Source organism: Schistocerca gregaria, chromosome 1, assembly GCF_023897955.1.
Source record: "Schistocerca gregaria isolate iqSchGreg1 chromosome 1, iqSchGreg1.2, whole genome shotgun sequence".
In the NCBI taxonomy this organism is placed as follows: Eukaryota; Metazoa; Arthropoda; class Insecta; order Orthoptera; family Acrididae; genus Schistocerca; species Schistocerca gregaria.
In genome coordinates, this window is record NC_064920.1 from 1,059,753,786 (window position 1) to 1,059,779,575 (window position 25,790).

The 25,790-nt window shown below is 41.1% G+C and overlaps 1 protein-coding gene across 1 annotated transcript in view; it reads left to right on the forward strand.

Annotated features, from left to right (window-relative positions):
* Nucleotides 1-365: 365 nt before the first annotated feature.
* The window catches only part of LOC126281227 (la-related protein 7), a 79,889-nt gene continuing 54,464 nt past the window's right edge, over nt 366-25,790 (forward strand). Inside the window, exons 1-4 of the mRNA XM_049979995.1 lie at nt 366-448; nt 1,989-2,172; nt 18,449-18,630; nt 18,750-18,914. Of these exons, the coding sequence (XP_049835952.1) occupies nt 446-448; nt 1,989-2,172; nt 18,449-18,630; nt 18,750-18,914 (534 nt within the window). The 5' untranslated portion in view covers nt 366-445. The remainder of the gene's footprint in view (nt 449-1,988; nt 2,173-18,448; nt 18,631-18,749; nt 18,915-25,790) is intronic.

A 25,790-nucleotide genomic window follows, 5' to 3' on the forward strand; every position in this document is an offset into this window, starting at 1 on the left:
AAAGCCAATAAAGAACGCTCAACACCCTTCTCCCCGTCCTACATACCCTATCAAATTACGTAAACAGCTTCCTCCGCTACTAAATAAGATTTAAAGTCTGTCTCATTTACCTGTCAGGGCAGCACGAAGCCCTGAGGAAAGCCACTTGCTTATTCATAGACAATGCTGTCAACAGCCCAGAAGAATTTAATTGACAGTGTCAACGACCGCGAAAGCCTAGGCTCACATATCACTCAAGTTGTCAATCACTCGGGTATTATGCTAGAGGTGTGGATATACAAACTTGAGCAAATTTTCAATGTATATTGTTTTCGGCACCATGAATTCTAACATCTTTGGTCAGACCGACGTTTTAGCGGCAACTTCTTTGCTACTTGTTTTATGTTAGTAAACACTGTGCACCGTGTGGCGTAGTGTTGTTTCCCGGTATTGAGGAATCATAGTGATGGTATGTGTAATATAGTTCGTAGTGTTTTCTAATTTATTGTCCACTAGTCCATGCAAATTAAAGGACTTAGAGACCAAACTGCTATGTTCCCATGGGTTCAGCTATAATTATATGTCCTTAACGATGAGTAAAACATCGGGAAATTAACATGTTGTGTGAGATGTTGCTGAGCAAATTTTCTTCGTTTCTGATTCGTTGTGTGAAGAGGAGTATAACACTGGGCCTTGTATTGTATATGTGGTGTTCGTTGATAACATTCGGGATATGAAATGTTGTGCACAATGTGAGATTGCCCTGGTGTTCTTTAGAGACGCGGGAGAATGTAACGGCTGTAATATGAAAATCAGAAATTTCCATGATTGCGTCGAGGAGAGAAGTTTGGGCTCATCTCAACTGCTCAACTCCAGAATGTAGTTACAGTTCCCTGTACATTCTTTTGAAGCTGCCTGCGAAGTTGTCACGAAGTGACAAAGTAATAAACTTGCGTGTCCTGATATCATCTTGCATTAGCTGCTGAGAAAAAGAAATAGCGTTTTTAGTAATTAAATTGTGCTAAGCATCCGTTCGTTTGAGTAGTTGTCACTTCGCGAAAATGGTAATGAGTAGGCCTAGTCTTAACTTTTTAGATTACCTAACAATTATTGTATATTCTGTAGGCTTTCCTCCAGTTTCACGTCTCAAATTAAAATGCACTGTGTCGGGAAGAGAACATTACTTTTATGCAACTTATTTTGGTTTTGAATAAAAATATTTTGTCACTTTACAGCTTTAATAGTGAGTCAGGTTATTATGTTCCCAGGCAATAGCTGGCGGCTCACTAATACAAGTTAATATCATTGGCAACTAAATTCATTGCTTGCTCCTTAAGACTCCGCAAGCATAGGAACTTATTGTAACATTACATTTCCTGTACTGTCAAACACAGATTACATGACTAGATATATTGCTAAATATTGTTTCCACTAAATAAATTGTAAAAAATCAGCAGATCAAGAAAAGTAGTAATTCTGATGTGCAAATGTGACTGGTGGAGCATCAGAATCTTTATGTTGTTGTGGTTGTTGTTTAGCTTTCATGAAGTAGTCTTTCAGATCTGGCCTAAACAGTTTTAACTCCTGACTTTAAAAATGGAAGAGAAGCAAAGCACTATTTCTCCAAGTCTGTTTCCCTCCTTCCCTCTTTATTTTCTAGTAGTATCCTCTCAGTTTGGGTTGTGAAGAAGGAAAGTAAAGGCGTAGTAGAAGGGCGATGCCATTGAGAGTGAGATCACCACACATTACTTCTCTAAGGAAGTTCTGACAGAGCTTGATGGGTAATGTTATCCTGTTTGTGTTTTGCAGGCTTTGTTAATGCCTTACATTTAGTAGAGCGTTATTGATATCTTGGAAACTAACATTGGTGGTATTAATTATAACTGCCTTAGGCAATTATGATAGTTAATCATCAATAAACCCTACACAAACTTTTTGTGAAAGTTACTTATCTCCATTGCTGTGTATGTTGCAATGCTCTTCATCTTTGTTGTTTCTTTTGTCTGCAGGCAGACATAGATGATAACATGACAGTAACAGTTGAAGAAGAACACCGTCGGAAGCCTGAAGATGAAGTTCGACGCAGAAAGAAGCGTATATACAAAGCACTGAAGAACCAAATGGAATTTTATTTTGGTGATGCTAATTTAACAAAAGACAAGTTTCTCATTGATTTAATAGAAAAAGATAAATGTAAGCAATATGTATATTCACATTTCTATAGTACAAGTATAATTTAATACCACTATCATTTCTTGTTTACGTGTTTGTGTATGTTACCTTCTTTGATGAGCACATTGATGTCATCAGTGAACATACTCGGGTGGGGGGATACAGTGTGTGAAAAATGGTGAACAACTGTCAGGTATTATAGATGGTCACATTGATTGCATACGTGAAATAATTGACTTACACTGCTGTTCATCTTATCAGCATAGAGTTTCTCAGACCACTTAGATCCTAGGGTCCCATATTTTGTGAAGAAAAGTGGAGGCAAAGATAATATGGTGATTTTAGATGTACTCAGCACCTGGATTCAAACTAGACTACCTGATGATGAGAATGAAGTCAGTGATCAAAGTACTGTATTGAGACATGTAATAGCAGGCTTGAGGTACACCCAGGAATTTAACATCCTATAGAGATAATGCACTAACTGTGTTTATGGTGTACCAGTTGCTGTTTTGTGTACTACCATTGCAGTTTATCATCATTGGTCATAGCCAATTTGTCGTAATATGCAGCAGCCAGCAAGAGTTGCTCAATCTTGTATCATGGTTATAATAAACATTTGCTTTTTTTCTGATTATGTCAGTTTCTGAGGTTATGAGTTAGTTTGGACGTAATAGCACAGCTTAAATTGTTGCAAATGAAACGAGCACCAATGAAACACATATACAACTCCTGAATCCATGATGTTCAGTTGTGTGACCATCGAGCCATGGTGTGTTTGTTATGGAGTGGAGGTGAAATCTTGCTGTAGAGAGTGTGGTGTATGAAGTAGTGCCAGTTTAATGATGTGGTGACTATGTGTTTGAGGGGTATGTTTTTGTCATTTAGTGTGCTAAAGTCATCATGATGTGGAGTGTATGACATTACGGGGTGGAAGAATGGTATGTATTGTTTAGAATGTTGTCATATGAAACAGAATATGTCGTAAAATTTAAGCTATTTTCTTAGGTGCCTGCATAACCACTAAGTAAGTAGATCAGTGTTTTAATTAACTCATGGGAGAAGGTAGGTGGCTCAATGTTTGTTAATAGGCTATATCAGATGTGTGACTCTATTATTAATAAACATTGACCCACGTAACTTCTCTCATAATTTAAGGAAAAATCAGTGATCCAATTCAATAATTATCATAAACTCTTTTCTAATGGGTTCTGCCTTCTTGTTCTATCTGATTCATCATTCACCGCATACACAGTTGCCAACTGCACACATGCAACAGAAAAGTGCCAGTACGTTAAGTGCGCTTTTACTAGAGGGTTTAACTGTATATGTGTACTGGAGATTGAGATACCGGCGTTTGTAGTTGGGGGAGGGTGATATTGGTATCCTGGTCTAGGGTGGAGTACGTTGTTGATATGCAGATTGGCTACCAATTGTTTTAGTTGTTTGTGTGTGTGTGTGTGTGTGTGTGTGTGTGTGAGGGGGGGGGGGGGAGGGTTGAGGTGTATTGGTATCCTGGTCTAGGGTTGAGCTATGTAGGTTAATTGGAGATTTAGTGACCATGATATGATGTGTTTTGTATGGTTTTACTGTTATTTTTTGGCAGTTTTGAGTGTTGCGGAGTGTTGTGTCTTGAACAGTGTTGTTTTTATTGTTGAATTTTTAGTTTGACCCTGCCCAAAACTGCCCTTCTTCTCACAGTTGTCCCAGTAATTTCATTCAGTTTAATCATTGTATTGGTTCGCGCAGTATTTGTATTTTTGTGGGTGTTATGATCAATGTTTTGATCGGCATGTCGGGTATGCTGAAAACGGGTTTCAGCATGGTACTGACATTGGTCAAAGCAGACAGGTGATATCCCTACCTCCAGTAATCCGTATCCAAATGTTGATGATCAAGGAAGAAAACAAATCAGTTTAAACGCATTTCATGCATCCGTTCCTAATTATTCATTACATTTTATTTCTGTTTGGACAAAGAATAAAGTGGTAGATAACTGTAAGCTTGTCTGTATTAATGCCTTAATAGAGGAAAATATTGAAAAAACCGTCTAAAGGTTTAGATCTCTCACAACAAAATGTGGCACCAGTGCAGAAACGCATTTTCATTGTAAGTGCTGTGGACACCAGCCTGTTACTCAGAAGATGTGACTGCTGCAGTTGACTGTCATCTGTTGACCTGCCCACTTAGAACATAATATAAACCGCAAGTGTTCTCACATCATCGGTACGGTGAAAGTTCTTCATAATCAGACATGTTTGTTGATACACAGTGCCATTAAATTTTTGTTGAAAGAGGCAAATGAGGAAGCAAGAATCTCAATAAAACCTATACTCTAGAGAGCTGCAGTAACTGCTAGCTGCTCCAGTCACTTGGTACAGAGAATAAATAAGAAGGGGAGAAAACATGGCAACAGGTATTTCCCCAGGTCTTCACTACTTCGAAAAGGCGTGAAAGAACAACCAGAAAATTTTATTTTTAGGTAATACAGTATGCATACAGTTTCTGACACAAAACTCTGCAGAAACCTAAGTTCTGTTGTCTTAAGGTGGTCAATCAGTCAAGTAGACCATTTTAAATTCTTAGCACTGAAGTATCACGATCAAGGTGATGTGCAGAAACTAAATACTGCTATATACATTGTGAGACTGATCTCTGGTGTCACTGACAGGGAAACACAAAGGCTTACTTGCTATGGTTGCTTCCACTTTTATTATATCATTTGGTGTTTTATTTTGGGGCAGCTCTGTGCATTCATGAAGAATATGCTGAGAGCAGAAAATTGCAGTCATACTGATTTGATGTGTCACTTTGTTAATTTTGTGTATACTGTTGTTCAGATGTCTTGAAATTCTAACTCTGCCATCACTGTACATGAATTTGTTGCTGACTGTGTTGACTCACTCAGCGAACAATTGACAGAAAAACAATTTGCTCATGGATACCGCTTCCTTAACAAATCCTGGTCACTGTCCATAGAAATTACGGGTGCATTGTGATTTCCCTAACAGTCAGCACTTAAAGAATCTCTGAGCATGGGTTACCTGATAGTTACTTCATGATGCAGTATTACTGAGGGGTGACAGCTTGAAGTCAGTTGTTGATCGTTCTAGTACTTCAGAGAGCCCCAAGATGGATGGAAGTACTACGTAACTTGAGAAACATATTACAGGTATGATCTGTTCCCACACATTTGTTTTTGCAGTGTGCTGCAGTAATTGCCTTCTTCGGTACCTGTTTGAATTACAGCGATCGACAGTTTAACATCTGCGTGTCCTTGTAAGCTGCATAAGAGAAGTAGGCTTGTCTCAGCTTGATGGAATAATTTATTAACGAAACCCTGCAGCTGGAACAGACAGTAATACACTGCAACTGATAACTCGTGCGAAGGCATGAGAAAATATCAGTACAGTAAATTATTCCGTATCTAACACACTTGGATTCACGTTTTTTGCCACGGAGTAGAACATGGAACAGAAATCAACAATCAAAGAATATATCACAGAACAAATGTCGCATCCTTGGTGTCCAGCGGGAAAGTTTCACAGCGCTCTACTTTCAAACACCGTGCATGTCACGGCACTGGACGATGACAGAAGACGCCACATCAGCCCTCATGGTGGAAGCGAAGTGTCATTCCAAATTGCGTGCTGGAAAATTGACATGTCGCCCGTATCTTGTGGTGCGTGGTGGCGGGTCAACTGCGGCCCCCTGGCTGCGTCTGTGTCGGCAACGATGTTGACGGAGTGATTGTTGAGTGAGGCGGAAGTCGTGGTAGGTCAGGCGTCATTGCTTCCAGAAAGACGTACGCCGGTTATCGTGATCATTGGACACTGTAGTCGGTTTCCCATTGATCAATATGTCCACGGTCTTGCTTCCTCTGGTTATGACATTGTGTGGGCCGGAATATGGTAGTTGGAGCGAAGGTTTAATACCTTCCGTTCATAACATGACGTGTGTGCAGGAGGATAGGTCATGATGGACAAACATGGCAGGAGTCCCATGTTGGTGAGGTTGCTGTGGACGGAAGCGAGCCACATGTTGTCGCAGTTGGCGGACAAATTCCGGCTGGTCACCCGTAGGGTTCGGCAGATCGTCGATAGCCACGAATTCTCGCAGCAGGCGTAATGCTTCCCCATAAATTCGGATGGAGAAGCATCCAGGTCTGGCTTGAATGTGCTTGGGAGTCCCAAGTAATACCACAGGAAATGCTTTGGTCCATCCGGTGTCATGACACATTAGGGCAGCTTTTAGTTGACCTTGAACTGTGTCCTCACATGTGATATGCTTAATTGAAGTTGATTGGCTTGATGACAGTGAAAGTGCAGTTACAACAAATCTTCTGGAAGAAGGTGAAGCAGCACAGCTCCTATGAATTTCACAGGCCCTACATTGAAGGTGACTGCCATTAATTGAACATGTTTCATGCATACAAAAACTTGTAGTATCAGTGTCATTTATTTTGTGTCAGCAGGGACTGGTGGTAAAAGTCTAGTTCAGCCCCAGTGTTGTACTTAAAGGTTTTTTGTGCTGTAATGTTACCAGCACTGGCCACAAAATGTGATGGTAAGGAAAGAGGATGTGTCAGATGCTGGATGTATGCAGTCAGTGAGAGAGCAGCAGACAGATGACATGTTTGAAAGCAGCGCTGTTACATTCATATATCACTACCTCCAAAAATCGTAACACATTCAGAAGGAATGGGAGAATATTTTGACAACCCAGATTATTAATTTCAGCAGTAGTATTAGATCCCGGCCTAACCACAGCCATGTTATTTGTGAAATATTCAAAAGAAACATATATTGCAACAAGGATTATTAATTTAATTTTTGCGAGTGAAACTGAACTAAGCCTTGGGTTCATCTACAGATCAATCTGTTACTACAACCAGGTATTTTAGCTTTCGCATTTGTTGGCTTCGGCAACTCAAAACTAAACTTTCACCTTCTAACCTAACCACAACCTTGTAATTCATTATATAACTGGAATAAACATGCAACTATTTATGACAACAATGATTATAAATTTAACTGCTGCTCGTTTTACTCGCAGCAATTTAAGCTGTGTTATTAGACCCCAGCCTAACCACAACCTTGTAAGTCATGATATACTTGGTGCTAGATGTTCATTTTCTCACCTCTCATTTATGTGAAAATATCATCCCATTGGCTTCATGAAACTGATGTGTTGCCAGTCCATGAGCAGTACAGAATCCAGGACTGCAGCTGGTCAGCCGGCCGCGGTGGTCTCGCGGTTCTAGGCACGCAGTCCGGAACCGTGCGACTGCTACGGTCGCAGGTTCGAATCCTGCCTCGGGCATGGATGTGAGTGATGTCCTTAGGTTAGTTAGTTTTAAGTAGTTCTAAGTTCTAGGGGACTGATGACCACAGCTATGAAGTCCCATAGTGCTCAGAGCCATTTGCAGCTGGCCCTGTTCTAGGCTTTCCCAGAACTGGCAGTTGTCCCAGAACATAAATGTAATGTATTTTGCGTAAATAGGAAGAGAGATCCTATTGTTTGATTACACTTGTGGCTGAAAGCCCTGCACCGGGCAAGATGTGAGAGTTTTGTGATCTTGTTAACAAAGTCAGGTTTTAGTCATGTTTTTTTTTTTGTTTGTTTGTTTATCTTCTGATGCTGTAAACTTAGGTAGACCCAAGTTTTCCTGAGTCAGAAATGTTGGAAAAGTTGTTGCATGTACGCCAAATTTTTGTCAACATGTTTTTATGTATGTCAGTAATTTAATTGACTTATTCTTACTAAAGTATTATTTTACAATGAATGAAAAGTGCCTGATGTGCTGTAAAACTACCAGCGTATGTTGTGTTAGACTCATTACTTTTTCCCGTTGGGGTGACTGTAATGGCATGGGGATTGGGAAACAGGAGTGAGGGGAACAGGAGGGAAAATTGTTGCCCTTCAGGCTGAATTAGACAAGACAGGGAAAGACTTGGATGGAGAATTGTAGAGAGGGGTGGGAAGTGGCAACAGGTAACACAAGGAATTAGAAAATAAGTTTGATCAGTTGGTGAGCTGCAGGCAGGTGTAGATGTAGGCAAGGCACAAAGAACTTGCAACAGTAATCAGAAAAGTAAACTGATAAAGAAAAAGAAATGTTTGTTGTTTTGGTAGTTCTCTTGCTAGATAGTATTGACAAAGATCCTGGGTACAGTGTAGAATCTGACCTTGTAAAGATTGCATCAGCATCAAGACATGTCATTGTCGAGTTTTGCTATTAGATGCCATTACCTACCTCATTTAAACACTTCTGTGAGGAGAATTAATTTAAGAGTTGGAACAGCTGCTTATATCGGGTGCAGGATGAAGTGCGACGTGACATTCTTAGAGTGGCATGTCCCATTTTGAAGCTTCCGTGTTAATGAAATTAAGTAGTAGGTAAGTGTCAGGATATCCCACTGTGGGAGATATTATTATGATATGTGCAAACGGAAAAATGGATAGACCCCATCACTTCTGCAATGTGAGACAATGAATGTGTGTCTCCACCTACTGCGTGGGGTTGCTTGTTCCTTGGTGGGAGGCTTTGGAGGTGTTTAGAAGACAAGGAGAAAAACACATGGCTACAATAGATGCTGCAACAAATGAAAAACTTACTTCTTGTCTTCCATTTTTATATGTATAAGATGACCTGCCAGCCCACCAAGTATATGATATTGTGTTATTTTAAAAGGCAATGTGAATACAGAAAGTTTAAAGTTCAGTTTTATGTATCATTAAAGTAGCTTGGAGGACAAATAATGCTCTCTATCAGCACCAACCATGTACAGGGAGATGAAATTCCATTTGTATGTAAGGGCTGTCAGTGGCACCAAAGTTAGTTTCCAGTCCCGAGCGAGTGAGACAGAAACTGAAATTGAGGGTAGCAAAGCAAAAGCTGAAATGCTTAACTCTGTTTTTAGATGTTTCTTTACAAAAGAAAACCCAAGAGAATTGCCCCAATTTACTCCTCAGACCACTGAAAAGATGAATGAAATAAATAATAGTGTCAGTCTTGTTGAGAAACAGCTGAAATCGTTAAAATTGAACAAAGTTCCAGGCCCCAATGGAATCCCTGTCATACTCTATACAATATTTATGGCTAAGTTAGCTGCTCTTCTAACTATGATCTATCATAGATCCCTCAAACAAAAAATCATCCCCAGTTCTTGGAAAAAGGCACAGGTCACATCTGTCTACAAGAAGGGTAGTAGAAGTGATCCACAAAACTCCTGTCCAATATCCTTGACATTGATTTGTTGTAGAATCTTAAAACATATTCTGAGCTCAAACATAACAAGGTATTTAGAACAGAATCGCTTCCTCAGTGCCAGTCAGCATGGATTCTGAAACTATTGATCATGTAAAACCCAGCTCACAGTTTTCCCACATGACCTGCTGAACGTTTTGGATCATGGCAGCCGGGTAGATGCAGTATTTCTTGATTTCTGAAAAGCATTTGACTCTGTACCACACCTATGTGTTTTGTCAAAAGTAGGATCAGACGGGGTGTCAACTGAAATTTGTGACTGGATTGGGGACTTTTTGGTAGGGAGGACACAGTGTATTATCTGGGATGGGGAGTCATCATCAGGAAACTTAGTTGGGGCCCTTGCTGCTCATATTGTATATTAATACATTGCAGTCGGGCCGCAGGAACTTCTGCAATCCCTTAGAAGTCGTATACCTTTGCACCTTTTTGCATGGCTCCTGACCAAAAGATAATGAAGAAAAGCAATACCTTTCAACTGATGTTTTTGTTATGATCCTCAATCTCAACATTAGTTTAAATTTTTTTTGAAAGATGTCACATATTTACAGAATCATTATATTTTGAAAATTAGAAGATTCAGAGGTATAAAAAAAGTTTGTAATTGCAATAAATCAGAATGTATTGTAAAATAAATGTACAAAACTATTTCCTTGAATTTATACAACTCTTCATTGAGCAAAATTTGTCTTTGTGTATATTAAATAGAAAGAAACTTCCACATGGGAAAAATGTATTAAAAACAGAGATTCCAAGACTTACCAAGCGGGAAAGCGCCGGTGTGTGTGTGTGTGTGTGTGTGTGTGTGTGTGTGTGTGTGTGTGTGTGTGTGCGCGTGCGCGAGTGTATACCTGTCCTTTTTTCCCCCTAAGGTAAGTCTTTCCACTCCTGGGATTGGAATGACTCCTTACCCTCTCCCTTAAAACCCCCATCCTTTCATCTTTCCTTTTCCTTCCCTCTTTCCTGACGAAGCAGCCGCCGGTTGCGAAAGCTCAAATTCTGTGTGTGTGTTTGTGTGTTTTATTCATTGTGCCTATCTACCGGCGCTTTCCCGCTTGGTAAGTCTTGGAATCTTTGTTTTTAATATATCTTTGTGTATATTGCTTGAAATAGTCAGATAGACACAATCCTACGTTACATTATTGACACCACCATCTGGTTTCCCTTCTCACTCGTTTGCCAGTACTGCGTGCGCCCTTCAGAGAGCAAGCAGTGCAGTATCTTTATGCATACTTCTTGCTTGTTGTCGATGGGATGCGAGTGGGGAAATACCTTGCTGTTAACCTGTTTGTTACTGAACCCTGCTTTTCGTCTTTGTTGAAAGCTTCGCCTGATTTCTCGAGTATGTGTTTTCCCAGGTCCATCAAAAAAGTAATCAAGCTGGTTTGTTTGTGAGAGACAGGCTGAAGTTTCTTGTACAGAATGTAAGAATTGACCACACACGTCAAAAATACATGAAATAATATATTTTTCCACCATTTCATTGTTCGTCGTTGAAAATAATAGTAGGTCACTAGCTGATCTCCATGATCAATACTAGTTTTATTTTTATTATAATCAAGTATGAGATCAGGCTTCAGTTTTGCTACCATTCCAGCCTTGGATTTTGTCTTTGTAACACTACTTGTCATTGTTTAGTAACAACGGGCAAATACATCCCTAGTATCGGCAAATACATCCCTAGTATCTTTCCAGTGAAGTGCTAGCATGGAATTTTTTCTGTTGAATACTATTTCACCTCTTCTTAGCTTATTCTGTTTGAATTTCTGTAATTGGCCTCTTCAGCTTCTCGTTATTGTGGAAATAGCAGGTGTACACTCATCAAACAATCTTTCAAATAATTTTACAGAAGTATAAAACCATTCCATGTACAGTGTGTGACCCTTACATAGATAACTGTTGCACAAATGTAACACCACTGAATCTGCACTGTTGTCTTTTTCACCTACACCATTGTACACTTAACAGTTCAAAACACATCCTGGTGCGGAATCACTTAGTATGAAAAGTTTTATACCATACCTGCAATGAAAAATTTTATACCATACCTGCTCGGTTTGTTCTTGATATATACTTGAAATTGAATTCTCGCTTTAAATGGACATAAACCTTCATCAACTGTGAGATTCCCACCAGGATAAGAACGTTTCTTGCTTTTAAGTACAAAGTTATCATAAATAGGTCAGATTTTGTGTGTAGATCATGGTTTGGTTCACCCATTTGTACGTAAATATCATTGTCACTCACATGAAGCATAAAGTAAATTGACCTAAATCTGTCTCTCTTCATGATTTTTGCAGGTGAAGAGGAATTTAGTATTATCTTGTGGACATCATGTTTCGTAGGGTGGTAATAACACACTTTAGACATAGAATGTACATTTATTAGGCACAGAGGTAAGCGTATTCAACATGGCAGTACAGATGTAGTGTGCCAAGAGAACATAGACAAAGATAAATCAAAGATGATCGAGTCCAAAGATATGGCACCTAACACCAGAGGCACCACATGGCCCACTCCTTCTTGCTACGTTTTTCTTAGGTTTTCCCTTACTATCTTCTTCATGGAGGGGGGGCATCCTGTATGGCATAGCCTTAACCAGTATGTCATCCACCAACTCAGTGCCATATTCCAGCGTCTGTGTGCTCCCAGTTCTCTTGTAAACACAGCAGGAAATTTGGAACATAGAGCTTTAGTCTTTTTCCTGACAGAGATATTAAGTGATCTAATGGTTCGTCACTGATTCCCACTTCAATATGGTTCCTCTTTACCCACAGCTATGGTAACACCTTCACCTTGCTGGCAGAACCTTGAAGAGGATTTGTGGTTTAAATTTAAAATGACAACTCCCTCTATCCCAGTCTGGGATGAAACCCACTTTCTTTATAATAACAGCGATCATCAGATTTCTCACAATTTTCATATCAATTTTCTATGTAAAATCCCCAAAACCTCTTCCACTAGGTAGCGTCCTTTGACTGTTAAAGTAGATTTACCTGCTGTGATAAACAGCCCCCTGTCCACCGACAGTCTTTCCCATTTTGGTGAAACAGTCATAATTAATTGCTGACATAGTACTGCCTAAATCCAGTAATGCATAAACTGGTTCATTATTCAAGGTGATACCGCCAAACGGCACATATGAGCTTATCCTGTCCCCGGTACAGTAATTGTCATAACTCAGGTTGCAAGGTCTTCCCCATACAGTGTCTTTTTCATATGACCTGTTTATTACAATTACATCACTTCACTGCTGAGTTATGGTCTTTCAATGAGCTGGTCTCCTGTGTACTACCTGATCATACCCTTGCCTGCTCAGGTTTTTCGGAAGTGCAAGCGTTCTTAGTTTGCAAATTTTTCCCTGCATGTTTCTTGATCAACATACTGCCTAGCTTGAATCTGCCTTACAAGTTCATTTAGTTTCAAAATGTACCAGGTACCTGGCAAAATAATGCCCTCTGCCTATGTTCAAGATTCAATTTTTGTAACAGATGTCTTACAGCCTGTTCCTCCGTGTTATTAAGAGCCCATGCACTTACACTCCTTTTAGTACGATAAACATAATCAATTAAGGATTCTTTGAAAGCTTGCTCCATTTCATAGTGGTTATACATTACTTCCCTCAATGCTCGAGGTGGAATGACCTTAATTATTTGGAGCCTGCATTCCTACCAGGATTCCTTATGTTGAATGGCTTTCAAATTTTCCTCGCACATCCGATGTTTTACCATAATAGCTGGTAACCTAAATGCCTCCATAACACTTATTTCCATCGCTAAGACTTTCTGCTCAAATTCTAACAAAAATTCCACAATTGAATTGACTTAATCTAGCAAACTGCAAGCATACTGACCCACAACAGCTTCCAACGGATTTTGCAGCCTGTCCCTAATAGTTTGCTCCTTGCCCCCATCATGGACTACTACTTTACTATACGAATTCACACCTGTGATGCTATCATTTTTCTTAAACCATTCTTTAATCGTCGCACTATTATCCTGTATTTCCCTCGCCTGTTGCACATCAACACAAACCAAGTCATTCAGTCTGGGCCTGCACCCAATGCACGTGACTAGTGGAACAACTACTTTTGTTGTTGTTGTTGTTGTTGTGGTGATCTTCAGTCCTGAGACTGATTTGCTGCAGCCCTCCATGCTACCTGTGCAAGCTTCTTCATCTCCCAGTACTTACTGCAACCTACATCCTTCTGAATCTGCTTAGTGTATTCATCTCTTCGTCTTCCTCTGCAATTTTTACCCTTCACACTGCCCTCCAATACTAAATTGGTGATCCCTTGATGCCTCAGAACATGTCCTACCAACCGGTCCCTTCTTCTTGTCACGTTGTGCCACAAACTCCTCTTTTCACCAATTCTATTCAATACCTCCTCATTAGTTATGTGATCTATCCATCTAATTTTCAGCATTCTTCTGTAGCACCACATTTCGAAAGCTTCTATTCTCTTCTTGTCCAAACTATTTATCGTCCATGTTTCACTTCCATACATGGCTACACACCATACAAATACTTTCAGAAACGACTTCCTGACACTTAAATCTATACTCAATGTTAACAAATTTCTCTTCTTCAGAAATGCTTTCCATACCATTGCCAGTCTACATTTTATATCCTCACTACTTCAACCATCATCATTTATTTTGCTCCACAAATAGCAAAATTCCTTTACTACTTTAAGTGTCTCATTTCCTAATCTAATTCCCTCAGCATCATCCGACTTAATTTGACTAGATTCCATTATCCTTGTTTTGCTTTTGTTGATGTTCATCTTATATCCTTCTTTCAAGACACTGTCCATTCCGTTCAACTGAGCTTCCAAGTCCTTTGCTGTCTCTGACAGAGTTACAATGTCATCGGCGAACCTCAAAGCTTTTATTACTTCTCCTTGGATTTTAATACCTACTCTGAATTTTTCTTTTGTTTCATTTACTGATTGCTCAATATACAGATTGAATAACATCTGGGAGAGGCTACAACCCTGTCTCACTCCCTTCCCAACCACTGCTTCTCTTTCATTCCCCTCAACTCTTATAACTGCCGTCTGGTTTCTATACAAAATGTAAATAGCCTTTCGCTCCCTGTATTTTACCTCTGCCACCTTTAGAATTTGAAAGAGAGTATTCCAGTCAACATTGTTAAAAGCTTTCTCTAAGTCTACAAATGCTAGAAACGTAGGTTTGCCTTTCCTTAATCTTTCTTCTAAGATACGTCGTAAGGTCAGTATTGCCTCACGTGTTCCAATATTTCTACGGAATCCAAACTGATCTTTCCCGATGTCGGCTTCTACTAGTTTTTGTCTGTAAAGAATTCACATTAGTATTTTGCAGCTGTGACTTATTAAACTGATAGTTCGGTAATTTTCACATTTGTCAACACCTGCTTTCTTTGGGATTGGAATTATTCTATTCTTCTTGAAGTCTGAAGGTTTTTCGCCTGTCTCATACATCTTGCTCACCAGATGGTAGAGTTTTGTCAGGACTGGCTCTCCCAAGGCCGTCAGTAGTTCTAATGGAATGTTGTCTACTCCTGGGGCCTTGTTTCGACTCAGGTCTTTCAGTGCTCTGTCAAACTCTTCACGCAGTATCCTATCTCCAATTTCATCTTCATGTACATCCTTATCCATTTCCATAATATTGTCCTCAAGTACATCGTCCTTGTATAGACCTTCTATATACTCCTTCCACCTTTCTGCTTTCCCTTCTTTGCTTAGAACTGGGTTTCCATCTGCGCTCTTGCTATTCATACAACTGGTTCTCTTTTCTCCAAAGGTCTCTTTAATTTTCCTTTAGGCGGTATCTATCTTACCCCTAGTGAAGCCTCTACATCCTTACATTTATCCTCTAGCCATCCCTGCTTAGCCATTTTGCACTTCCTGTCGATCTCATTTTTGAGACGTTTGTATTCCTTTCTGCCTGCTTCATTTATTGCATTTTTACATTTTCTCCTTTCATCAATTAAATTCAATATTTCTTCTGTTAACCAAGGAGTTCTACTAGCCCTCGTCTTTTTACCTACTTGATCATCTGCTGCCTTCACTACTTCATCCCTCAGAGCTACCCATTCTTCTTCTACTGTATTTCTTTCCTACGTTCCTGTCAATTGTTCCCTTATGCTCTCTGAAACTGTGTACAACCTCTGGTTTAGTCAGTTTATCCAGGTCCCATCTCCTTAAATTCCCACCTTTTTGCAGTTTCTTCAGTTTAAATATATAGTTCATAACCAATAGATTGTGGTCAGAGTCCACATATGCCCCTGGAAATGTCTTACAATTTAAAACCTGGTTCCTGAATCTCTGTCTTACCATTATATAATCTATCTGATACCTTCTAGTATCTCCAGGATCTTCTATGTATACAACCTTCTTTTATGATTCTTGAACCAAGTGTTAGCTATGATTAAGTTATGCTCTGTGCAAAATTCTACCAGACGGGGTCCTCTTTCTTTACTTACCCCCAATCCATATTCACGTACTATGTTTCATTCTCTCCCTTTTCCTAATCTGAAATTCCAGTCGCCCATGACTATTAAATTTTCATTTCCCTTCACTACCTGAATGATTTCTGTTATCTCATCATACATTTTATCAATTTCTTCATCATCTGCAGAGCTAGTTGTCATATAAACTTGCACTACCGCAGTAGGCATGGGCTCCGTGTCTATCTTGGCCACAATAATGCATTCACTATGCTGTTTGTAGTAGCTTACCCACACTCCTATTTTTTTTTATTCATTATTAAACCTACCCCTGCATTACCCCTATTTGATTTTGTATTTATAACCCTGTATTCACCTGACCAAAAGTCTAAGCTATCCATTTCCCTTTTTAAATTTTCTAACCTACCTGCCTGATTAAGGGATCTGACATTCCACGCTCCAATCAGTAGAATGCCAGTTTTCTTTCTCCTGATAATGACGTTCTCTCAAGTAGTCCCCGCCCGGAGATCCGAATGGGGGACTATTTTACCCAAGAGGATGCCATCATCATTTAACCATACAGTAAAGCTGCATGCCCTCGGGAAATATTACAGCTGTAGTTTCCCCTTGCTTTCAGCCGTTCGCAGTACCAGCACAGCAAGGCCATTTGGTTAGTGTTACAAGGCCAGGATCAGTCAATCACCCAGACTGTTGCCCCTGCAACTACTGAAAAGGCTGCTGCCCCTCTTCAGGAATGACATGTTTGTCTGGCCTCTCAACAGAAACTGGTCCATTGTGGTTGCACCTATGGTATGGCCATCTGTATTGCTGAGGCACGCAAGCTTCCCCACCAATGGCAAGGTCCATGGTTCATATCCTGAATAATTTCTATGATTTCTACCAGTGCGTCATGAAGAGCAACGGCGGCCAAGCTTACCTCATTGGGTGTGGTCACTTTATGTACACCAGCAGATGACTGTGCAGGCATATTTATTCAGTTAACACCTGTACAGTAGCCTTTGGTTCTATCCTACATCACCTCAGTTCGTATACAAGCTCATCTTGACTGAGACAAACCGGATCCTCGACAACACCAGGCATTTTGGAAAACACAAAATAATAGGTATCCACTACTTAACATAGGCAGGCATTTTGGAAAATACAAAATAATAGGTATCCACTACTTAACATTAGAAATAACTGTCCCCCACTCAGTCAACAAACCATGTTCTGCTACCACAAAGTAACAGCAAGCTGGAAGTCAGGGGGCGGAATGATTGATTGAGCATTATGGGATCTTTACTTTTCATATACATTTATTTTAAAAAAAAAAAGACACTCCGTAAATTACATAAATTTATAAAATTCAACATGTAGTAATGTCTTAAATCAATCATTGACAAAAGTTATCCATAATTGTTGAAAAACACAACAGTAAACACATCTCTGTTAAACAATAGACTTGCAGCCCTTAGGCTCCTCTACATACACAAATGTTAAATAAGAAAATATCCCAACTATCAAGTGTAAACTGTTATTTCATGACAGATCGTCAGTTGGCAATAAGAAAATTTACGCGAAGTCCTCCCTGAAATGATTTGGCGACTTCTGTATAATCAAACGTAATAACAGTACAAAACATGACAGAGGAACAGCTTCTTATTCTAGAGTTACCCACTGTATGTCCGTTCAATGGCACCATTAACAGCATTACATGAAAGGCAGAATAGCTTATAAATGTGGTGCATTAAAATCAGTTCTTCAAGAGAAACAGTGTCATTAGCATTGAACAAAAGAAATCTTGCAAGTGGGCATATATATAAAGACAGTATTTTACAACGATTTATGAAATTAAGCAATGTGTCTTCCTGTCTATCAGTGTGTTGCTGTGGAATGAAATCCCTCTGTACAATGTCAATCTTTCTTCTTGGTTCTTGCATCTTTCATCAAAAATAACACTCACACACACCTACTTTAATGCTTGTGGAACAACATAGTGCAATAATATGTCACCTGTAACAAACTTGAGTTAATAACTTGCAGGGTCAATGTAAAAAGGTAGTCAGCTCTACAGCAATCCAAAAGGCCACTTCATTGGAAGCATGATAAGCATTATAAGTGGTTTACTATGAAACCACGACAATTCAAATCTCCGATATCAGAAACACTTAGCAACCTTGGTGGCAGTGCCTATTCCTTTGAACATAATCACAGCTTGGGCACGTAATCATCAGTGCATGTTCCAACCCAGTTGCTGTCAAATATGAACCGAGTTCCATGGCACCACGGTAACTGAGATTGAGGTGTACCATCTCACCACTCTCTTCCCTCGTTTCACGCTTTGTGCGCCACCTCAAATGTGCCAACAAGACTCCTGTCAGCAAATAGCTGCATCCCTCTTGGTGTCGGACACGAACCTGATGCCCTCTGAAGGTGAAGTAGCGAGCCGCAAGCAGTACCAGTGCTGACCTGGCATACTAATAACCCCCATCCTTATTTTCACTCACTGTCCTGTGATAGACTGATAAGTGCATTATTGTGAAAATATGATTTGAAATCTCTTAAAGCAGAACTGCTTTTTGTCTATAATTACAGATGTCGATCTTGCAATTTTTTTGCGCTTCAACAAGATACGATCATTAACTTCAAATATAGAAGATATTGCAAAAGCATTAAGAGACTCTGAGATTCTGTCCGTCACCGAGGATGGGACAAAAGTGTACCGTACAACACCAATACACATCAAGGAAAATGAGGAAGATTGTACCATATATGTGGTAAGCAATCAAGGATTCTGTGTTATTTGCTAAAGTTAAACAAATCTTGAAATTCAGGTCTTGTATAAAGAACAGTAATTTTTGCAAACAATGGTTTACTCATCGTCTGTCTTTTTCAGGAGCAGCTCCCACCTGATGCTGATCATGAGTGGCTCAAGAGAGTATTTTCGTCTTATGGTGAAGTAGTATATGTTTCAATACCGAAGTATAAACCAAGTAACAAAATAAAAGGTTTTGCATTTGTGGAATTTGACACCCCAGAGGCAGCCAACAAAACACTGGAGGTTTGTTGAACTCTCTCTCTCTCTCTCTCTCTCTCTCTCTCTCTCTCTCTCTCTCTCTCTCTCTGTGTGTGTGTGTGTGTGTGTGTGTGTGTGTGTGTGTGTGTGTGTGTACAAAAAGTCACTTTCATTCTAATAGCAGAATAGCAACATATCCTTTGCACGCCTAGATAACTGCTGTGATTCGACTTGGTGTGAATGAGTGACTCAATTCTTGATGTTGGAAACTTGGTTATGTGCATGCCTGCCAGATTGTGTAGATGCAGCACCTAACTTTTGACATATTCAGGCAGTTACAGAGTTTTTGATCACATTCAAGTTGACTACATTTGTGGGTCATTTGACAGCAATGGTTACTCCAGAGTTTTTACCATGGCAAGCAATCACAGTTTTAGCACAATCGACATGAAAACTGTCGTGTTAGAAAATATGAGTTGTAACATTACAGTCGGCATGAAGAAGACAGACAAATGGTGGAACATCTGTGTGAAGCCATACCTGTTATCTTAACCAAATATAGCATGTCTGGTGTCTCGTCACCTGCCATTACAGCTCAGGGATGAACTTTGGTCTCCAATAGATTACTTCAAACTCTGTGTCAAATGTCAATTTTATGGATTTCCATCCAGAGTGTATACAGAAAGTTTGTGAAGAAGCCATATTGATATTCTATGACAGTTTATGCTTCAGAGACTGGGATGGACAGCATGTTTGATGTGAATTTTTTGTAGATCATAACAGTATATGACAATATATTGGGAATATCTGCCACTGCCTGCATTTTATTACCCTTCGTATTGAACCTTTTAGTATCAACAGTTCTAGTATGTTGTGTTCCACTCCACTGATGAGCTCTGACATCATGTTCAATCACATCCCAGATGTGTTCGAGAGGTTCAGATCTGTTGAGTTGGGGAGCCAATATATCATTTGGAACTTGTCACTGTTTTCCTCAAACCACTCCATCACACTCCTGGCCTTGTGACATGGTGCATTATCTCGTTGAAAAATGCCACTGCTGTTGGGAAGCATGATCGTCATGAAGGGGTGTACATGGTCTGCAACCAGTGTGTGACACTCCATGGCTGCCATGGTGCCTTGCATGAGCTCCACCGATACCCACATGAAAGTTCCCCTCAGCATAAAGGAGCCGCCAAAAACTTGTATCCATCCCACATTGCAGGTGTCAAGGAGCTGTTCCCCTGGAAGAAGATGGATTTGTGCCCTCTCATTGGCATGATGAAGGAGGTATAAGTATTCGTGAGACCACTCAGTGTTCTGCCAATGCGACAATGTCCAGTCCTGATGGTCACATGCTCATTTCCATCATAGTTGCCAATGTTGTGGTGTTAACATTGGAACGTGCATGGGTCGGAGGCTGCGGAGGCCCACCATTAGGAGTGTTAGGTGCACTGTGCATTCAGACACACTTGAACACAGTCTGATGATAGTTCCGCCACAGTTTGCCACCAGTCCAGTTTTACCAGCCTATGATGTCTGACACCTGTAATAAGGTGTGGCCATCCAACCCCACGATGTCTGGACATGTTTCCACAATGGTTTTGCCAGATTTTGAACACACACCACAACACAGCACTCGTCAAAAACCCGAAAAATCATGCAGTTTCTGGAGTGTTCATACTGAGCGTCCGTGCCATCACAGTCTGCCCTCAGTCTAACTCGGATAGATCACACACGTTCCCCAATGTACACATCAGCAGCATGCTCAACGATACTACATTCAGTGTGCATGTGTCTGACTTGCAGTCATTCCTCTCCAGGTGATGCTGCTATCACCTGGACAGGTTTATATTGTCATAATATTCTGGCTAATCTGTGTATGTGTTTTTACAGTTTAAGTTTACATCAGTATGCATGTATTTATGAATTTAAAACATTGAACCCTCCTTATCGTTTCTTCTTGGTTTCTAGGTTAATAGGAGGTGGGATATTTTTCACAGAACAGAACTGAAAGATATAAGTATCTGGAAGTTGTTTCTTAAGTATTTCAATGGAGTGTACGGAAGTGAAACTTGGACGATAAATAGTTTAGACAAGAAGAGAATAGAAGCTTTTGAAATGTGGTGCTACAGAAAATGCTGAAGATTAGATGGGTAGATCACATAACTAATAAGGAGGTATTGAATAGAATTGGGGAGATTGTGGCACCCGAAACTTTCAAATCCACACCACTGTTATAACTGCACCAAACCATAGAACTGGAGTTGCCCATGTATTGTCATTGCCAGATTTATAAGTACAGTTCTGTTTGTTCATGTCATCTATTTCTGCTGGGATGAAACTTATGGTCCAATGTACCTTGAGCTGTCAGATGTTTGGAGTTGCCTGACTGACAATAGCTTCAAGGATGCATGGTTTCGTTAAGTCATAACCAAAATTTACTGTCAACACAAACACCAAAGTCATATGTTCTGAGATGTAATATAACTTCATAACTTTTATCACTGGACCTGCTGTAGGTCGTCTGTATCTTTTGAGTAAATTTTTTTGAGGGTAAGGGCAGGCAGAAACTGTATCTTGTTGCTCCCCTCCCCAGGCTTTGTAAGCAGGAGAGGTGTGACTAATAGGTTGTTGTGTACGCTATTCATTATCCACATATACAGAGTAAGTGAACCATCCTACTGTTTCAACCTAGTTTTATGCAGCCCATCATTTTTAGGTATACTATCAACATATACCATTCTTAAGAGAGCAAGGTAATACAAGATGAATGAGTTGAATCCAGGAAGATGCTACCTGTTTCACTCAGAATTCGCCATTGATATTTTTAGTTCTATGTTGGAAACAAAATGAACTCATAAAATTGTCACAAATTCAAATACCCTTTCATTACAACTGGAATATTGTATTATTGTGGTCTACCAGCTATTGACAAGGCTTACTAGAAGTTCAGATGGGAAGGTACATGTGAACAGGACTTGAGTATGGGAATGTCACTCACATAGATGACAATCCACATTCTTAAACATAAAAGTAACAGCTGTTGAATGTTATCCATCCAGATTACATTTTTATGCTGCACTACATATCAAAAACATGTTGTCTAGCTTCTCCATAGAGCAGTAACAGAACTATATATTAGTCGACCAAAATTTTATTGCATCTGGAAGTGACGGCTCTTTTTTGTGAGTGCGCATATTTGCGGTTGGTAATATATGCGCTTCTGACCTGAAAACATTGGCAGTGCTACATGGCCAACTGCAATAATATCATGGTTTCTGTCTTGTTTTCTGTCATTTGCACCAGTAACCAGCTACTCAAGGATGTAGCACAACTGGCACACCTCTTCCATTTGTATTCGTGGCTTATGAGGCATCTGCCCTGTGTGAAAGGTTAAGACCTTATCCAGCAAAAAAGCTTGACACCTCAAAAACAAATTTTCAATTACAAATTATCAAGAGCTAGACATTTTGTTGAACGTGCATTTGGCATTTTAGCAAATACTAAATTGTAGATTCTGCACCACCTATAGACATGAATGTTGTTGCAGACACCAATTATTGCAATGCAACAATGCAGATTTGATTCTGTTTCCACCCAAAAAGTTAATTTTCCAATGCAATCAACGTTTATCTCCACTGGTTTTTTTAGGGACCGACGATTTCAGCGGGAAGACCCCCTGTGGACGGTACTCGAACCCACGCCAGAGTCGAGCAACAGGGCTGACAGAACTTTGGACTCTACACAACAAGAGCAAGTCAGTAGTAACGTATGCAGCAACGAAGTGCAACAAACTGTTGATACAACACTGTCAACATGTCAAGTATGAGCCACAATCCAAATTGAGACCAAAGAGGAAAACTAATACCAAAGTGAAGTTTTTGATTGGTGGTCAGTAGTATGGTGGAGATAGTAATGAACAGTATCAGACAAAGTACATTACTGACTGTGCAGTTGAGGAGTGGCAGTATTTTTGCTGGCTGCCATGGGATGCTATTGGCCAGAGTATTCCCATAGTGAGATGGTTGTGCAGTCACTAATAGGCGAGTGCAGCACTGCAGCGACACTGATTCCTATCGCCCATCGAGTCCATTTGCTCTGTCAGGCATTCAGCTTCCGCACAGCATGATACCAGATCTCCTCCCTGAAACCAGAACATACGGGTGGGCGAAAATGCCCTGGACTGTTCTGTGAAAGGGGGAATGAAGCTACAGGCAAAGGTGTGGTCTTGTCAACTGTAGTCTGTGGAGAGGAATTACACTTCCAGTGTCCATTGCAACAGCGCTGGAGATGGGCGTGCCAGGGGAACCACTGATCCACAGGGAGCCAGCGGAGAGGACGTGCGCAACAATGGGACATCCATGGTACCCGCCAGGGATTCTGGGCATTGTGTCACATTGTCACCAGAAAGCAGTGGAAGAGGGGACTGTGGAGGGAATGCTTGTGTCTGCACCTGAACTGGTTTTATTGACAATGCTCGAGCTCCTTCTGTATTTGGACTGACGTAACTCACTGCCTGTGGGTTGACACTACTGGTATTGGCATCCAAGCCTCAGACGTGCACACCGCTATTCCAGGGGTGTAATTCTGGGAAGGATGCGAGCGAGGTTCCTATGGTGACAGTGTCAGCAAATGAAGCTAGGTCTGAGGCTGGTGACCATGGAGGAGCTGCATGCGGCTATGATTGTTAATCAATGTCATGCGGTAAGTGCTCAGAAACAACGTAAGGTCCACCACAGTGGTGGTGGATTCAATAGCCTTCCCCATCTGCTGCTTAAAACTCTTGACAGACGTTCAGCTTCATCATTGGAGGAAGGACGGAATGAAGGGCTGTAGATGTGTTTGGTGCCATTGGTGGCACAGAAATCCTTGAAGGTAGCAGTTGTGAGTTATGGGCCACAGTCAGAGACCAATGTGTGAAGGAGTAGGCCAGGGGCAATGGACAGAAGAGGCGCCAGCTGGTGCCAGGTGCATTTTGCACGACTACCGACCATCTTTCCGGTGTCACTGTTGATCCTGGGCCAATACATATAGCAGCGTGCCAATTTCTTCAAGTAAGACATGCCGTAACATATTTGATAACCAGCTACAATGGGGTGGCCGCCATGCTGTTCTAATTTGCGCTTGGCCTGTAGGAGGATGCTCTGAACAGCCAGTGTGGATGTGGGAGAGGAAAGATTGAGGACTTTTATTAATGAACACACCCGTCAACTCCTATCCTTAATAAAAGTCCTCAATCTTTCCTCTCCCACATCCGCACCAGCTGTTCAGAGCATCCTCCTACAGGCCAACCACAAATTAGAACAGCACGCCACCCTCCACCTCAAAAAACTATCCAGTCTCCTGGTTTCCCACCTCCGGAAAGGCAGCTCACTCACCCTTCACAACCTTTCCAGCAAACCTCAACCGACTCGCATTGCACACAGACTCAGTCTCTCCCATCTACTCAATCTCCCACTTCCAGCTCCACTCCCCCCCAAAACCTCAAAATTCGAATCAACACAATCTGGAACCACAACACCCTAATTCAGTTGTTAACCTTTCCTCCAAACCTCTCTCCCAATCTGAAACCTCTGTCCTATCCAAAGGCGTCACCTTCAGCCGTACTCCCAGATTCAACCAAATAGCCCTCATCAAAGATTTACTGCCCTAAACTCGTACTCTCTGCTGGAAATATCACTTTGCCACGAAGAAAAATGATCCTTATCCTACTCCTAATGATCCAACTCCCCAAGACACTATCCAAATTGAACCCTGCCTGGAACAGTTCCGTCCTCCGTCACAGCGGGACCCACCTCTTCTTCCTCAAAATCACCCTCTCCAAACCTTCCAGGAATTTCTAACCTCCAGCCTTGCCTCTCAATCCTTCTTAGAAAACCTTAATCCTACTCCCAACATCACCACTGCTGAAGCCCAGGCTATCCGTGATCTGAAGGCTGACCGATCCATTGTCATTCTTCTGGCGGACAAGGGTTCCACGACCGTGGTACTTGATCGTTGGGAGTATGTGGCTGAGGGACTGCACCCAGCTTTCAGACAACAATACATACAGAGTTTGCCAAGGTAATCCCATTCCTGATGTCCAGGTGGAGCTTCAAGGAGTCCTCAGAACCTTAGGCCCCCTACAAAACCTTTCACCTGACTCCATCAACCTCCTGACCCCACCGACACCCCGCACCCCTACCTTCTACCTACTTCCTAAAATTCACAAACCCAATCATCCCGGCCGCCCCATTGTAGCTGGTTACCAAGCCCCCACAGAACGTATCTCTGCCTATGTAGATCAACACCTTCAACCCATTACATGCAGTCTCCCATCCTTCATCAAAGACACCAACCAATTTCTTGAATGCCTGGAATCTTTACCCGATCTGTTACCCCCAGAAACCACCCTTGTAACCATTGATGCCACTTCCTTATACACAAATATTCCGCACGTCCAGGGCCTCGCTGCGATGGAGCACTTCCTTTCACGCCGATCACCTGCCACCCTACCTAAAACCTCTTTCCTCATTACCTTAGCCAACTTCATCCTGACTCACAAATTCTTTGCTTCCGAAGGCCAGACATACCAACAATTAAAGGGAACAGCCATGGGTACCAGGATGGCCCCCTTGTATGCCAACCTATTTGTGGGTCGCTTAGAGGAAGCCGCCTTGGTTACCCAGGCCTGCCAACCCACAGTTTGGTACAGATTTATTGATGACATCTTCATGATCTGGACTCACAGTGAAGAAGAACTCCAGAATTTCCTCTCCAACCTCAACTCCTTTGGTTCCATCAGATTCACCTGGTCCTACTCCAAATCCCATGCCACTTTCCTTGACGTTGACCTCCATCTGACCAATGGCCAGCTTCACACATCCGTCCACATCAAACCCACCAACAAGCAACAGTACCTCCAGTACGACAGCTGCC